This window comes from Zerene cesonia, unplaced genomic scaffold (genome assembly GCF_012273895.1).
Source record: "Zerene cesonia ecotype Mississippi unplaced genomic scaffold, Zerene_cesonia_1.1 Zces_u001, whole genome shotgun sequence".
Taxonomy (NCBI): domain Eukaryota; kingdom Metazoa; phylum Arthropoda; class Insecta; order Lepidoptera; family Pieridae; genus Zerene; species Zerene cesonia.
In genome coordinates this window covers 927,463-943,452 of record NW_024045131.1, presented here as the reverse complement: position 1 = coordinate 943,452, position 15,990 = coordinate 927,463, and the positions used below count along the sequence as shown (strand labels likewise).

The following is a 15,990-nucleotide window of genomic DNA, read 5'->3' as shown; positions in this document are numbered from 1 at the left end:
CAATTAGTCTAACCTCAAAGCAAACACTCATTGACTTCGTTACTTAACAACGCCATTTGCTGGAACTTTAATTATTCATCAAAAAATAGTATTATTATTCGCCAATAGATGTCAGGAAGAGTTGCTAAGTTTAAGTCGATAAAACACGAATATGACATTTTCTAAAAAAGATTCCTACCTAGATCGATTTATCGCCCCCGAAACCCCCTATATACTAAATTTCATGAAAATCGTTGGAGCCGATTCCGAGATTCCAATTATATATATATATATATACATATATACAAGAATTGCTCGTTTAAAGATATAAGATATGCATTAGAACATAGTCTTTTATTCGGATACGCGAGTGAAACAGGAAACACTATTAATGAAATAAATTAATTGAAACATTACCTCATTAAATCTTATTCTGTATGTGCTTTTAACACTATTATATACATAATATGCAACTTAGTAACATGAAGGATAATGCATAACACTAGCAGGCCATCCCGGCTCCGCACGGACATAAAGTTATTTTACGCCTTGGGTTGGATTATTCAAGTTAATAAGTTAAGTCAATAAGTTTTTTGAAAATGAAACATAGCCTATGTTACTTGGGAATATTGTAGAATATATAATAGGGAATAGTGTAGCTTGCCATCGGTGACAGAATTTTTAAAATTGGTCCAGTAGTTTCATAGCCTATACATTTAAAAAAATAAACAATAAATTAAATCTTTCCTCTTTATGATATTAGTGTATATAGATAATGTATCATAGATGAAGTTAATTAAGTTTATACACTAAAACATTACATATGAAATGTTTTAATATATAAACGACTTAAAGCAGAGATTATCAATTTGACTTTTTTTATCAACTTTGCACTGGGTGAACTGATTTTGATGATTTTTTTTAAAGGTGACTCTATAACCCATTTATATTTAAACTAGTTCTGGCAATTTTCAGCCAGTTTTTCTTTTTTTTAATAATTTTTTTTTATGAGAAATATGAATACAGATGAGGCAACACAGCGATAACTGAATTATTCACCCGTTCCAAAGATTATCCAAAGCAAACAGAAAGATAAAATTTTGATATTACATAAATATCGTTGAAATTACAGATATACATATACAGGTTCCGAAGGGTAAAACCAAACACTCGAATTCCGCTATCCGTCCCTATGTCCCTGACCGTCTGTCACCAGGCTGTAGCCATAGTTGGTAAAAAGTAGCAGGAAAAACTTTCAAAGATGGTATATTTCCGTTGTTGATTTTTGTTCATAACAAATAATAAAAAATAGGGTAAGCAACGGTTAGCACGGTCGTAAATTGGATGGGTGTACATTTTTATAAGTTGTTTTGTAGCTTTTTTTGCACAGAGCCCTTAGTCTCGCGAGACTGACTCGCCCTTGATCGATTTCTTTCAACCCAGGTGAAACCGGGGCAAGCGGCTAGATAATAATATTTTGACTTTTTCCAATGCCAGTTTTAGCTCTGATAACCGCACTGAGATCATAAAAATTTCGATGGAGGAAATGAAGGTGGAGTTCTTTTTATTACCACATCCTTCCTTGAAGGATATCCGCCGTAAATAATTACTTATGATAATTAACTGATTGACATTTCTATTGTATTCTATCTGTTAAAAAATCTGAAGAAAAAAATGTGTTTTATCTGTTTATTAAAGATATAGATTAAATAAAAAGAAAAAAGCATACAGATGTACATATACCCTCCTTTTCATTATTGGAAGTCGCGTTTAAATTCGCTTTAATGATAGAATCAACCACAGATAACATTATACAGTGAAACTTGGTTAAGTGGGACCTGGATAAGTGAGAAACCTGCATAACTGGAACTCATGCTGAGGTCCCAACACTTTGCCACTGAATTACCTCTGTTAGTGGGATGAGGTAAACCTCTATATCTGGGATTTGTTCTTTCGATTTATCATCATAGTTACCTCTATAACTGAGACAGCGAGTAAATTTTATATGCATAAACCTCTGTAACTGAGATAACATTGTTTGTTTATTCATTCTTATTCTACCCACAATTTCCACACGTAATTCCAAGTACGTAAGTACAAATTTTGAGCTTCAATTACCTTCAGTTTCAGTTTCGCTTTGCTATCTTACGCTTTACTATAGATGTTGACTTGAAAAATGTCAAAACGAAAGCTACAATCGTTATCATGACGTGAAAAACTGAAGTTAATATCCGTTTATGAAAGTACTATACTAGTAAAATCAACAATGAGCCAAAACGATTTATTTTATGCGTTTGTCTAACGGAAAACACTGTTAAAGTCCAATTACGAAAAAAGTGGCAATTGAATATAACAAAACTATATGGAAATACTGCGATGTCGGGTCACTTTGATACAATGCAGAATTTTATAAATCCCCTTCATCCAAACGAAATCTAGTCTAGTGAATAAATAAATTAGGATAATAATTGCTACTAAGTAATATTATTTATTATTAGTTGAGCCGGCAAACGCTGTTCTGCCTTACTCTTATCATTTAGGGTATAAAAATAGATGTTGACCTATTCTCAGACCTACCCGAGATGCATACAAAATTTCATAAAAATCGGTCCAGCTGTTTCGGAGGAGTATGGTAACTAACATAGTGACACGAGAATTTAGTATATTAGGAATATTAACCCGAGGCTTCTAAGACGAACGGGAGCGTTCACGAGAAGAATGGTGCTCACGGACTGTTAAAAAGTCTTTAACTTTTAATTAAATATATTCTCTAGATAATAGACATAATTGCAAAAAAAAAAACATATATCCCTCAATTATTAATCAATTTACCAAGTAAATACGTTATTTCGGCGCAAAATCTGTATTAAAAAACATAACAAAAAATAAGGAAAGATTAGCATCTTTGAGATGATAGATATCTTTTCAAATACGTGCCAGCCACGTGCATGACAAAGAAAGAATAAAAAAGGGCGGGTGTGAGAAACCTTTTTGAAAGTACCAATTGTAATAAATTACATATATTACGATATATTTAGTTTGCTTACATATTTTAATAAATGAAGAAATGAAAACTGTGTCATGATCTATTTAATATTATTATCCGCATTTTTCTCTTTTAAATTCATGAAATAACTAAGCACTGCGCACTTACACAGAGCTTAAAATTTATTAATAGCTGTCATCCAGTTTTCGGGATAAGAACTGCACTACACTATAATTATAAAACTTGCTTTTCGCCCGCGGCTTTGTAACAAAAGCAGCTTCGGCAGCCGCGTAGTCAAAGGAAAAGAGACAGTCCCAGGGTTTTACTGGCAGTACCATTGGGATTTTCCGCATGAAAATTATCCTATGGACATTAACGAGTCTCAAACTGTCTCTGTACCAAATGTCATACAAATCAATGGTTTAGGTGTAAATAAGAGGAAGACAGGCGGTTACTTTCGCAAATAAAAAAGGTTCTACATGATTTTATTAAAATACGTATTTTTTGTATATTTTTTGTATCTCTTCAATTTGATATTAAGATTATTAAGGATTTTCACTTAATTATGATCTTTCCTGTACCAAACATATCAAACAAAATTATATTGTTAACTTAGTTAATTTAATGTATAAATTTATACGGTAACATGTAGTAAAGTTAAAAGATCATAAATAACTGAGACTAAGACAAAAAAAATACGAAAGAGTTGACAGTCTCTGACCCGTTTTTGCGCGGGCAACCGTCCCGCCAAATTTTGACAAGCAACCTAAACGGATGTAACTAATTTCTTATTTTGTCCCGAAATAAGCTGTTTAGGGAATTCCGGCTTGACGCAAACCTTACTTAAATCTATTTAGCGACATTGTGGGCGATATAATAGCAGTTTTTGTCAAATGACATCCCGCCATTTCCGTTTAGTTTTTTTTTACAACTTAATGAGCATAAAACATTTTTTTTATGTTCTCAAAATGCTTAAAGAGTAATTGATTTTGTATTAAATAAGTATTAAGTACATTAGGATATGTTATGTGAAGAGTGAAGTGTAGATTATTAAAAAAATATAAAAATGTATATTTGGGAGTTTTTCCAAATTTTAAGAATATAAAAGAGGCGATATCCAGGTGAGGAGTTTATTTTGCCGTTAAACATCGGCTAAATATTTGACTATACGTGATGTTAACAAAAGGTATTACCTATTTTGTAACGTCGGAAGTGAATCGCCATTCGTTTATTTGAAAAGGATTGTTGTCTATGATCTTTTTTTTTGTATTCCGAATTCCGAATTTCGAACGTGTCCGTGGAATACACAAAAGGGCGGGAAATATTCACTTCCTCTCGTTATGTTTGCGTTACTTCCAGGGGGTCCTACGTTCAATGAATTCAAAAAAAAAATATTAAAAATAATATGCACCAAAATATGGAATTCAGTTATGGAAACTAGTAATTTAATTACTAGCCAGCCAGCCGTTTAAGTTATTACTAAAGAGTTATATAACAAAGGAAAACGGCCCGTTTTCTTTTCCTCACCTGTTCCATTATTTCTTTCCAGTCGTCAATCCTTCCCTTTTCCCTTTCCCCTTAAAAGCGGGCAGCGCATTCGCAGAGGTCTGAGCCTAAGCGAAAAATATGTTCATGGGCGGTGGTTATCGCTTACCATCAGGTGAACCACCAGCTCAGTTGCCCGCTATGTGATAAAAACAGATAAAATTGAACATTATATTAAAATGCTGATCTTAAAAACTTATTTTTATTGGTCGGTAAAACTGAATTAGCAAAAAGGAATGCATGTTTATTTGTTTTCATGTTTGTACTTCTATACTACCAATAGAGCTGGATAGTATTTGATGTAGTGTGCGACACTGATAGTTTATTAAGGAAACAGAAAGCCATACTATTCTCACTTATACTATTCCTATATATCGTTATCCAATTTACATCAGACCAGAGATTTAAATACCCCGTTGAAACTGACATTTAATAAAATTAAATAAATAAACAGAATTTCCGTTGACAGTAAAGCGGAAGCTGGGATCAAAAGTTAATATTTGAGTCTACCGTCCGCTTCCTGTCCAATTGCACCTTTTGTATATATAATAAAAGTACGTCCGTCCGTTTGGCTTAATCTTTACAAAACGATGTTTCCTAAATAGTTCCGGTGGTTCACAATAAGCTATAAAATTTGGGATCTTAAACTGTCCCTTTCCTGTTTTTTTGAGGTCCGCTTCTTTATCTTTTAAAATAATAATTTGAATACAAATTACGTGAATGGTATGGTTTTTATGAATAAACGGGTAGGTAACTATTTTCTAAAATAAAGCAAAGACACATTAATGAAGGGTGTGAAATAATTTTACATTTTTTTAAAAGAAAAAACATGTGTATCTAACCACTAATAGCTGTAACTTTTATAAAGACATACATGAAGCAATTATTATTTAAAGTCTGTAAGTGTTTAATTTTTTAATGCTCATTAAATTATAATAGTTATAAATTTTCATAGACATTAAAAACATATGTTTTCGTACTTAAAGATGTGTCAAAAATGCAATAAAAAATAAAACGACTGTCATTTCCGAAAATAAATTTGGCGGGAAACTGATATATTATAGTGGCGGATACGCGCGCCCCTAATTATTGACTTTCCTACTTTTGAATGGTAAAAAATAATTATAACTATAAAGCATAGTAAACTCTAAACAGTTCTCTTTAGAGCTTAGAATTAAATTGCAAGTTTTGACTCATACATCATTACATTCATAAGATCAAAGACGGAAACGATTAGTTTCAGGCCACATGCTGACAGGATGCGTGAATTCATTATCGATTCAAAAACAGAATTCCTATCTCTTTCCCACTAGAATATGTTACCTATGTGAGAAAGAGATGCAAAAAAACCCGCATCCGGCTACAAAACCGCGCAATGTGCGTTTAAATATTGTTCAACTTCGTAAAGGTATAAGTAAAAATAATGGTTATATAAAAATTTATCTTTGATCATTACAATAAAGTTTAAAATTGTATTTGTTACGAATACACATATATCGTTTATTTCTAAAAAGGAATAGGGGTATTCTTGTCGCCATTCAAATTTGCGTCAGACGTTCAGAATCGTTCATTCAGTTATCAAGCCTTGGCGTGTAAACACGTAATTTTGTAGCTTATAAATCATACAAAGTACACTGATACGTTTTAAAATAAATTCTTGGGTCTTTGTGTAGTGATATAGTGGTGTTGTGTATTGTGACTTAAGGATTGTTTCGACTTAAATATTTAAAGTGAGTAGTATGAGATACTTATTGTAATAGACTCTGAAAAACAAAACAATTTTGGCTTGTTTTTGGTTTTTCAGAGAATTAAGTTCTTCCTGCATCATAATAAATGAAATTTAGGTATTACTTTTAACGTAGCTATATACATATTTAATCTTGCTGTATGTTTTTAAGCAATAAATACGGAAGCCTTATTATATTATTAGAGGTCCGCCTCGGCTTAGCTAGTAGTAACTACAGCACTCCGGGATCACATATATCCGATCCGGGATCATCTCATTAGAAATCTCAACATGAAGTTAATTATTCATAAAATTACTCGCACATATGATATAACAACTTTTAATTTCTAAAATACTTCCTGGCCATAAAATGAATTAAAACTTTCTTTTCACGTTATACACAAAAATGGCGGGAAAAGCATCAAAACAGTCATATGCTATATAATTAAAAAAAAAAGCAATAAAAATACTTTACAACAACAATCGGATTATCTGATTATCGCATCAGGAAGCGACTATTGCCAATTTCCTTGTGTTTGCTTTCTATTCGATGCGTCACGATTTCCCGCGCTAACTTACTTCCGGCATAACGTCTAGAAATATTTTGATCGTATCGGACTTGTTGTTTGTATTTAAACATGTTTTGTGTGCTTTTAAATTGGAAATTACCTAGCAATCAATTTTAGGATGATTGTTCTGGAAAATAAAATAAATATACAGATATATGAGGGTTGAATAGCTGTATAATTAATTTGTCATTTCCTTTTTTATATTATTATGATATCTTGATTTGATATTGGTTGATCTTCTGCCAAACAGCAAACAAGTTAAAAAATAAAAAGTATATACTGGGTGAACCCAAATGATTTCGATGATTCATTTTTTGAAGTGAAACTTCTTTAGAATCGTTGTGATTTCAAACCTGATGCAACGGAAAAACGACAGGTAAGAGACAGAAATACAAAAATGTGTAGAATGAAGCCGGCAAAGAATGAGACAGAAATATACATACTATTTTATTCATTCTTTTGTCGATTTACTGAAGTTTCACTTCTATCATGTGTGAATCGCACACACAGCTTTTTTTTAATTGAAAGCTGTTGCTTAATTTGTGGTCTCATTTAAATTTCGTCTAGTTCTGACAATTAGAAGGCGATTTAGTGTTTTGATAAAAATAATTATTTCTCTTGTCTACCATTTAAATGTCATTTATTGACTTTCTTGAAGTTCTCTTTGATGATGCAACGAACGTTAAATAAATAGACAAATCGGCTTAAATTTTGAGTGAAAACAGTTAATAAACATCATTAATGTTATTGTTACAAATATGCGATTTTTAACCTACAATGAACATTTAATTATATAATAAATAGATTAGTAGCGTCCATTATAGCCAGCATCACAACCACGTGCGAAATGCTTAAACCATTCGGTAAGGTGCTATAAAAATAATTAAAGTATCGATTGTGCTTTAAGCTGTTTATAAGCATAGTTTTTCTAGGCCCCAATAATGTAGTATGCATAGCTTTTTGGATAATTATAGTATAGATTCTCAACTGTTTTAAAGGGCACAGATTATAATAGAATTCGTATACGTACGTCGTAAACTACGATACAAACATAACAACATTATGAGCTTACATATTGACATATTAAGTGAGGACTATCCACTTACTACGTATGACATGGTAGATTTAAAAGATAATATTAATTGATTAATTGTTTATTAATTCCTCTATCGGAAACTCATTATACATAAAAACAATGTGACATTAAACGAACGTCACAGCCGACAATGCGTTCCTTTTTCGAAATGGACGGAAGTGTCGATTTCGATTATGGAACGTCCGCCGGTTTGGCGGGAAGACGGCGCGCGCGCTTCCGTTGCACTCGTTTGGGGAAATACAGATGGCGCTTGACAAAAATGAATAACAACTATGAGTTGGTTGGAAACAGTTGCGATCAGGGGCCTAGGCAAACGTCAAAACACATCTTATCTATTTTGTCGTTTTTTAGGGTCAATCAGGGGACTTGTGAATAGAACTAATTGGGAAAATATACCAAAAATGTTGTTCTGTAATTGCGAGACGGTTAAAAATATTTCAATTTAATATAAATATTTGAAAAACTGTCATTGGAAAAAGTTAGGTTTTTGACTATTACACCTTATAGTACGGTCAGATTAGACATGGTAAAGTGCAATTTTTCCCATCCAGCTGGAAGTTGGTAAAAATATTCAAAACATAAAACATCTAAAATCTGAATTTCCCCTCATTACAGTACTTTGAATGAATCTATACTAATATTATAAAGGTGAAAAGTTTGTTTGTTTGTTTGTTTGAACAACGTACCTATCGCAGGAACTACTGGTCCGATTTGAAAAATTTAATTGTCTAGAAGACCTCATGTAAATCGGAAAACGACAAAAAAAAAAAATATATATATAGAGCAAGAATGATACATTAATGCTGTTTTGAATTTGACGTCGCGTTACTCGGAGAAGTTAATGACGACGATAATCCTTCCTCGTGATCAAATTTTTTCTATTCTTTCAAAATTTCTCAAGTTAATGACGAATTTATGGCGAGTTGCACCGCTTGCCGCTTTCCTATTGTCCTCGATAACCTTGGGAACTAGTGATTGACATCCCGGCTTCACTTGTGGTACATATATGTGGCCTATAGCACTCAGGGATCATGTAAATCACGACGTTGTCACCAACGGTGAAAGAAATTGTTGAAATCGGGTCAGTAGTTCCCGAGATAAGCGCGTTGAAAATAACTCTTCAGTTATGTATTGTTTAGAACTACTTGGTTGCCTGGAAGGGATCACTCGTTAGTGATAAGACCGCCCGCTGTGCTGGTTTAGTTTTAAGTCATTTATTTTAGGGATGGGTTATGTATGCCAGCACAATAAAGTGTAAATAAATAAATAAAGCCCCGGCGTCACTCGCGTGGTACCCGGTTACAAGTAGCCTATGTGGTTATCCAAACTTCTCTGTGTCAAATTTCAACTCTGCTCTTCCAAAGATTAGCCAACCATAAACTGTCCAACGGCTAAAGAAGTTTTCACTCTAAAAATCAGGTCATTAAATCATTCTAAAGCCGACAGTATGCACAAATGGTTGAAACACTATTATTCGCACATAATACTGTAGGATATCCGTTACAGAAGTCGGTAAATGGAAATAAAAACGCAGTGTGGTCACAATGTAACGGAAGCCGGATGTGGGTCTATAATCGTTGGTCTCTTATGTAATGGCGATGTTTTCTTTCGCAGGAAATCTATAATTAGGCGGCCTTGCCTCTAAACGGTAGATTTGTACGAATAATTTAAATATGTAGTATCGATTAATTATTCAAATGATAATTATTTACTTTGTCACGTTAGAATCAGTTCACAAAAAATTGTAAGCACTATTTACATTAGCTCTTCACTCCGGCTTCGTCCGTGGTACATATAAAGCCTCAGCAAAGATACAGTTTTCTATTGGTATAATAATTTTTGAAATTGGTCCAGTAGTTTTTGCATGAAAATATTACAAACGTTCGTACAGAAACACAAATGCATTCTCTGCCACAAACCAGAAAAAGAATTCATTTTATAAACGTATACACCTTTAAATAAACATAAAAAGGTGAAAATTAATAAAACTGTCTGTTTTATTTCAGTAAAATGCCTACCCAAGCGCGTTGCGACCGTGTGCCGCCAGCTGATGGTGTTTGGGGACCAGTTGATTTGAGGGTACTTCAGGAAGATGACTTACCATTAGGTGAGAAGCGTTCGTTATTATGAAATTTTATTTATTTTAATCGATTTCAAAAATTGAGGTTTTCAATACGACTGTACTTTTTGGTTTTGTGACCTCAGCACTTACTGAATGAACCGATGCATGTAAGACTCTTTTAGACTCGATTTTGACGCAAACGGATTGATTTAATTCAAACGTTGTTATCAAGACTCGATGATAATACAATAATTTCATGAGTTTATTTTATTGATCTGATTAGAATAGCCAGCATTAAATAGTTTCCTTATGTATACTCTCTAAGACAACAAGTGAGACAATGATGTTAATTTTATCAAAAGCGTTATAACTATATTATATTATCACTGTATTTGTCTTTAGTATATCGTATTAGTCGCAGTTGTAGTAAATAGAAGGAATTTAGCGTATTTCGTTTGACATATAGACATCGTATAAGAGAATCTTGTCTCTGACTTGGAAGATAAAGAATTATATTCAAAATCCTCTGTTACCTTAAAAAATACTGTTACTTTAATTAATATGAATAAAAAAATAAATACCTCGTATATATTTAAAAACATATCTCGCGCCAGACCCGCGCACGTGGTGTCGCGCGCACGTGGGCACGTGGGTGTCCCGCCGCGGTGGGCTGCCCGAGCGCTTCCCCATGAATGGGAAAGCGCTCTGCCTCATGTCACGCGACATGTTCGCCGCGAGAGTCCCGCGCGGCGGCGATGTGCTGCATCAGGTGAGTGTGGATGGGCCTTCAGCTTTTTGTATAGTCAGTTGTTTTTATGTGGTTGTGGAGTACGCCTCGGCACCGATTGGGCCGGCTCGCACTGTGTATCGTTTCCTTATCCTTCCCAGTCCTTTCCTTTATTCCTCTCGTCGATCCTTTTTCATCCCTTTCCAGTTCAAAGTCGGCAATCCATTTATAGAGGCGTAAGGTCTGCAATCGACCTCGTTTCCAAATGTTCATGGGCGGTGGTAGCGCTTACCATCAGGCGTCCCACCAGCTCCATTGCAGACTAGGACATATAAAAAAAGTATTTTCTTATTAACATTTGCAACTTTCATAGACGATGTCTTTCTGTTGTCGCTTTAAAATAATCAAAAATCCAGGTTAAGCACCGGTTTGCAAGGTGATAAATATCCATTTACGTTGCGTGACTTATTGTCGCTAATTCGACAACCATTTGACCGATTTTGACTAAACTAAATTTTTATTCACATCATTTGCCCCTTTTATCAGATATTTTTTTGGTTTGTTCTTACTGAGAATCGATAGTAAAATCTCTTTTTCTACATTTATACGAAACCAACGTTCCAATGAGGTTACGTGAACGAAACACTAATTCTCAAATATCTCTATTTCCAGGACTTCAGAAGACGCCTAGCCAAAGCGTTAGCGTTACAAGAATTACTCGAGAAGTTGGGGGCGAAATAATTTCAAAGATTACAATACACTAATTAACACAGTTACATATCACGTAGTTTAGTAAAATAATTAACTTAGATAATTAGTAAAAATTCTAATTTCGTAATGTATTTTTTTTCTCTTGTAAATTTGATTTTTTTTATGTCATTTCTCATGAGCGAGTGAGATGGAATAGTGCGAGAGCGAGACGGCACGAGGTGGCCATCTTGATTTTTTTTCGCTCTGTTTTACTTAACTTTACTTGCAATGGTAACTTTAGTCAGAAGTTCCTAGACATACATTTATATTTTTTTATTTGTCTGTACATTTATCTGTTCTATAAATTATAATTATTATTTAAGTAGAAAGACGTAAAAACTTGCTATCTTAATTTAACCAACGACAAGAAAGGAGGAGAATAATTTTGCAACAGTTTTTTTTTATATATACGAGTATATATACCTCATGTGGTCACATTATAAATTTGGTCTTATTGACAATTGGAAGGCGTTTAAGTTTTTATTAAAATAGTTATTGTAATTAGAATTAATTCATAAACTAATTACGCCTTGAATTACTGACAAGTTTAACATGAAATTACATTTCCCTGTATGATATAAGGATCTAATCAGTATTAGAAACCAATTTTAGTAGTAATTGTTAGTTCTACCAAAAATGTTTTGTTATTATGTTGTATTATGTTTTATACATTTATATCTAATAGAAAGATGCGTCGGAGATTTTTTACGTATCGGCGTCTTAAAAGCGTAAGTTCTGTCGAGTCCACCATAAGCGGGACACCCTGTGTATAAGTCACAATTTTTATTGTAAAAATGTTATTGTAGTTATTTCTAGTCAAGCATTGTGTAAATAAATGTTGCTATCGTATAATTTGTTTTATTTTATCTCCCATGGAATAGTGTTTGCATTTGTCCATAGATTATACAGATATATACTGGTACATTTGACTTTCTCAATGAGATCTATACGAAATTTGTTGGCGTTTTGACAGCTGTCAGATACGATGGCATAGAGTAGTCCATAGATTATACATTTGGTCTTTCTCAAAGTGGGCAAAAATGCCCCTTTGTAGGTAATAGACCCGGTCTTTATTTAAATATATTTATTGAAATTTTTAAGGAGAAGAAATTTTCTTAGCTATAAAACCATAATATTAAAATTGGGGCCGTTGAAATTTAAAATTAAAAGCCTGTCTACTCCTAATTAACATTGATTAAGACATACAAGTTGTAAAATTAAATATGCTAAGGTTTTTTAGTTAATAAATTTTGTTGGTCGATACAATTATATTAATTTATTTGTGCTGGCAATGGAGTATCATATTATGTCCATGCTCAATGAGATTTGAACATACTGCAAACCAACGTGATTTCATAATCACGTTGGCCTATGCAGGTAATATCTATCCGTATGTCGAAAAGGTGATAATTTCTAATGTCATCCAAATAAACCCATCTAAGTACCTACGTGAAACATATATTTTAACTTAGCTACAAAGTTGTGGTATCACCTCACACGATAAGCATTATATAACGTGTAGTATGATTTGTAAATAACAGTATGTTGCTACAAAAATCATAGCAGACTATTGATATTTACTTGAAAGAGCAATATAAGATCTAAAACTTATTTTAAACTAGCTGTAACCCGCGGCTTACCCCTCATCGCATACCCCGGTACCCCCTTATAAAGTAGCCTACGTGCTAATCCAGAATTTCACGAAGATACGATAAGCTGATTTCGCGTGGAAGAGTAACAAACATCCATCCATCAATACTTACAAACTTTCGCGTTTTAAATATAAGTAGGATCTGCACACGTATTACAAATTATAAAAGAAACGTTGTAGATACGTATAGTTACTTTAAAGCGAAATAAAAAAACAACATATATTGACCAAGTATTTAACATTTAAATTATGAACAAGGCTGGATTCCTGTCAACTCTATCGTTTCAGCGTGCGCCATCTTGTCCAAAACATCTTGCATTTCCGGCCATGGTTCGTAGCGCTGGTTTATAATAACCATCTTATGGACAGTTGGATCCCGTAGGTTCATTGTTCTGGACAGAGTGTTGCTGTGACTGTGGTTTTTAAACACGACATCCATCTATTTACAAGTAAATCACTTATTTTTATACATATAACTACTGGTAAAAAAAAGATTCACAATTTACCGTTTGTTTTCTGTATTTAAAATAATGTTCGTGTGAAATTTCAAATGTTTAAGGACCTTTTTTTACTCGAGCACTAGACAACTGATACTATCAATGGGTATCTATTCACTAAATTGCTACAATTAAAACCAATTTTATTACCTTGTGTTGCGTAGCCCAAGCACACGCTAGTAAGCATAATGTGAAGCTTAAAGCAGTTACGAAAAACAACGGGATAGTCTCCCACTGGTCCCTCAAAACGTAGAAGATTTTTAGTCTCCTTGGTATTGGAGTATCGTATTGTGTAGGTGGAATTAGGCTCGCAGTTCTAACTATAATCCGATTTGGTACACGCAACGAAGGTCGTAGAACATACGTCGGTTTCAAAAATTTTGAAAGCATGTTATAACTAAAATTTACAATAACGAATAAAAAGCTATGACTCTAGGTAAATACATAATTAGTTATATCGTGTAATACACGATCTCACATAACATTCCAGATTTAAATTTTCAAAAATAAGTTTGCATTATGTAACTACCAGTCTTTAGAAAAAAAAAAAGACTTTAGTCTCTTTGAGTCTAAGAATTGGTGGCAATCTTTAAACGTAAAAATTCATTTTATATACTTAATATATTTATTAAGCTTTTTAACGTACAATATTCGTTTTCAACCGAATTCAACATAAAGGAGTTCATTATCAGTACAAATTTAATTGTTCATTTACTAAAATTACTAAACTACTCGATATATGTTTCGCTAGAAATGAAATCAGAATTTTTAGCTTTCTACTATTACGTCATCCAGTAGTTAGTATAGTATATAGCAATTTTAAGGGTAGTTAGTTAATAGTTTATATGTGCATTTTTAATTATTGTTAGTATACTACCAATATCGTGAGGACTAAATAAAGGAGATTTTATTACTATTATTACATTTTTACCTGTCCCATATTATATAATATACATGCTAATCTTATCTCTAGTCTTTATGGGCCGTTGTTCTAAGTTATTTAATTTAATTATGTATGTTGCCTGTATAAAATAATAAAAAAACAAATAAAAATAACCTCTACACTCTTCAATAAAATGGCAACATATTCAAAAACGTTTATTTTTCCTCAAAAAAGTATTTCACTGATAAAAGTAATGAGTGACAATCGAAAATAATAAATGTTCATATGTATAAATAAACAATGTTTAATAAAAATAAAAAAAAAGAATAATAAAAATATTCGCTCACTTATGCGTGTTTGCAAGACTGTGCACGCATGAGTGCTCTCTTTTGGGCGAGTGTCATTTTATCCAAAACATCCTGCATTTCGGGCCACGGTTCGTAGCGCTGATTTATGATGATGATCTTATGCACTGCAGGGTTCCGCAGGTCCATGGTGCGCGATATATTATCACGGTTGTGTGTAGTATACACAACGTCTATCTGTAATGATATAGATTAAAAAAATAAAAATAAAAAACCCGCTTAAATTATAGAATTAATCGTAGTGTCACTTGCTCTTATAGTACAAATAATACGAAAAAAAAAAAACTTGCAGATGCTTCAAACAGTATTTATTACCTATCACTAAAATAACTTTTCTTTATTTTAACATATCCAATTACTAGGGTTTTTAAAAGACCAAAAAAAAACAATCACATGGGCCCTGGCCCAGGAACTACGGAAAGTATTAAAAAAAACATGTAACCACCTTGTGCAAGGATGCCCAAATGCAAGCTAGGAAGCATAAAGTACAGCTAGTCATGGTGACCAAGAACAAGGGAATTGTTTCCCAATAAACCCTCAGAACATAAAGAATATTCAATCTCTTCGGTATAGGGATGTCATACTGTGTAGGCGGCACATAATCGCCTGAATTTCTCACAGTAATTTGATTCGGTGGTTTTATTTTGAACGTATATAACGATTGTCGTATAATGGATGCTGGTCTCAAGAATTTTGAAAGCATTTTTAACAAAAATTTAAACGGAGTACAAAAAATAGGTAGAGCTAAAGCATAAATCTTACAGAAAAATTATATTAAAATAACTGTCTATGTCACATTGATTTCTTTTTTCAAAATATTTAATGCAGATATAATATGAACATATTAATATAACATTTCATTTTAATATTGATGGAGAAAAAGTTCTTATAATCTCGCATTCGTGTGAATATGTAACCGATATAGCATATAACTTCAAATTATGAACAGGTGTATTGTTTATAATATATACAAAAATATTGTGAAGGATTACGAATTAATTATAAAACATACGTTCATAAAATAATGATGAAAGATATATCAACAAGTATGTAACAAAGGTTCTTTTCAAGAATCACAGTTTCGTGAGAATAGACAAATATAAATAAGCGACATATGACATATCTGTCAAACTCGATGACGGCCTCTGCCAAGT

The 15,990-nt window shown here is 32.9% G+C and overlaps 1 protein-coding gene across 1 annotated transcript; it reads left to right on the top strand.

The window, feature by feature from the left end:
- Positions 1-6,067: 6,067 nt before the first annotated feature.
- On the top strand, positions 6,068-12,077 carry LOC119838213 (ets DNA-binding protein pokkuri). Its single transcript, XM_038364062.1, has 4 exons — positions 6,068-6,240; positions 9,908-10,008; positions 10,578-10,732; positions 11,363-12,077. The coding sequence occupies exons 2-4, from the start codon at positions 9,912-9,914 to the stop codon at positions 11,429-11,431; spliced, it is 321 nt and encodes a 106-aa protein (XP_038219990.1). The 5' UTR covers positions 6,068-6,240; positions 9,908-9,911; the 3' UTR covers positions 11,432-12,077.
- The last annotated feature ends 3,913 nt before the right edge of the window (positions 12,078-15,990 follow it).

Coding starts and splice junctions, on each gene's coding strand:
- LOC119838213 (XM_038364062.1), top strand. CDS start 9,912: ATGCCTACCCAAGCGCGTTGCGACCGTGTGCCGCCAGCTGATGGTGTT. Junction 10,009..10,577: donor GGAAGATGACTTACCATTAG/GTGAGAAGCGTT, acceptor ATCTCGCGCCAG/ACCCGCGCACGTGGTGTCGC. Junction 10,733..11,362: donor GCGGCGATGTGCTGCATCAG/GTGAGTGTGGAT, acceptor CTCTATTTCCAG/GACTTCAGAAGACGCCTAGC.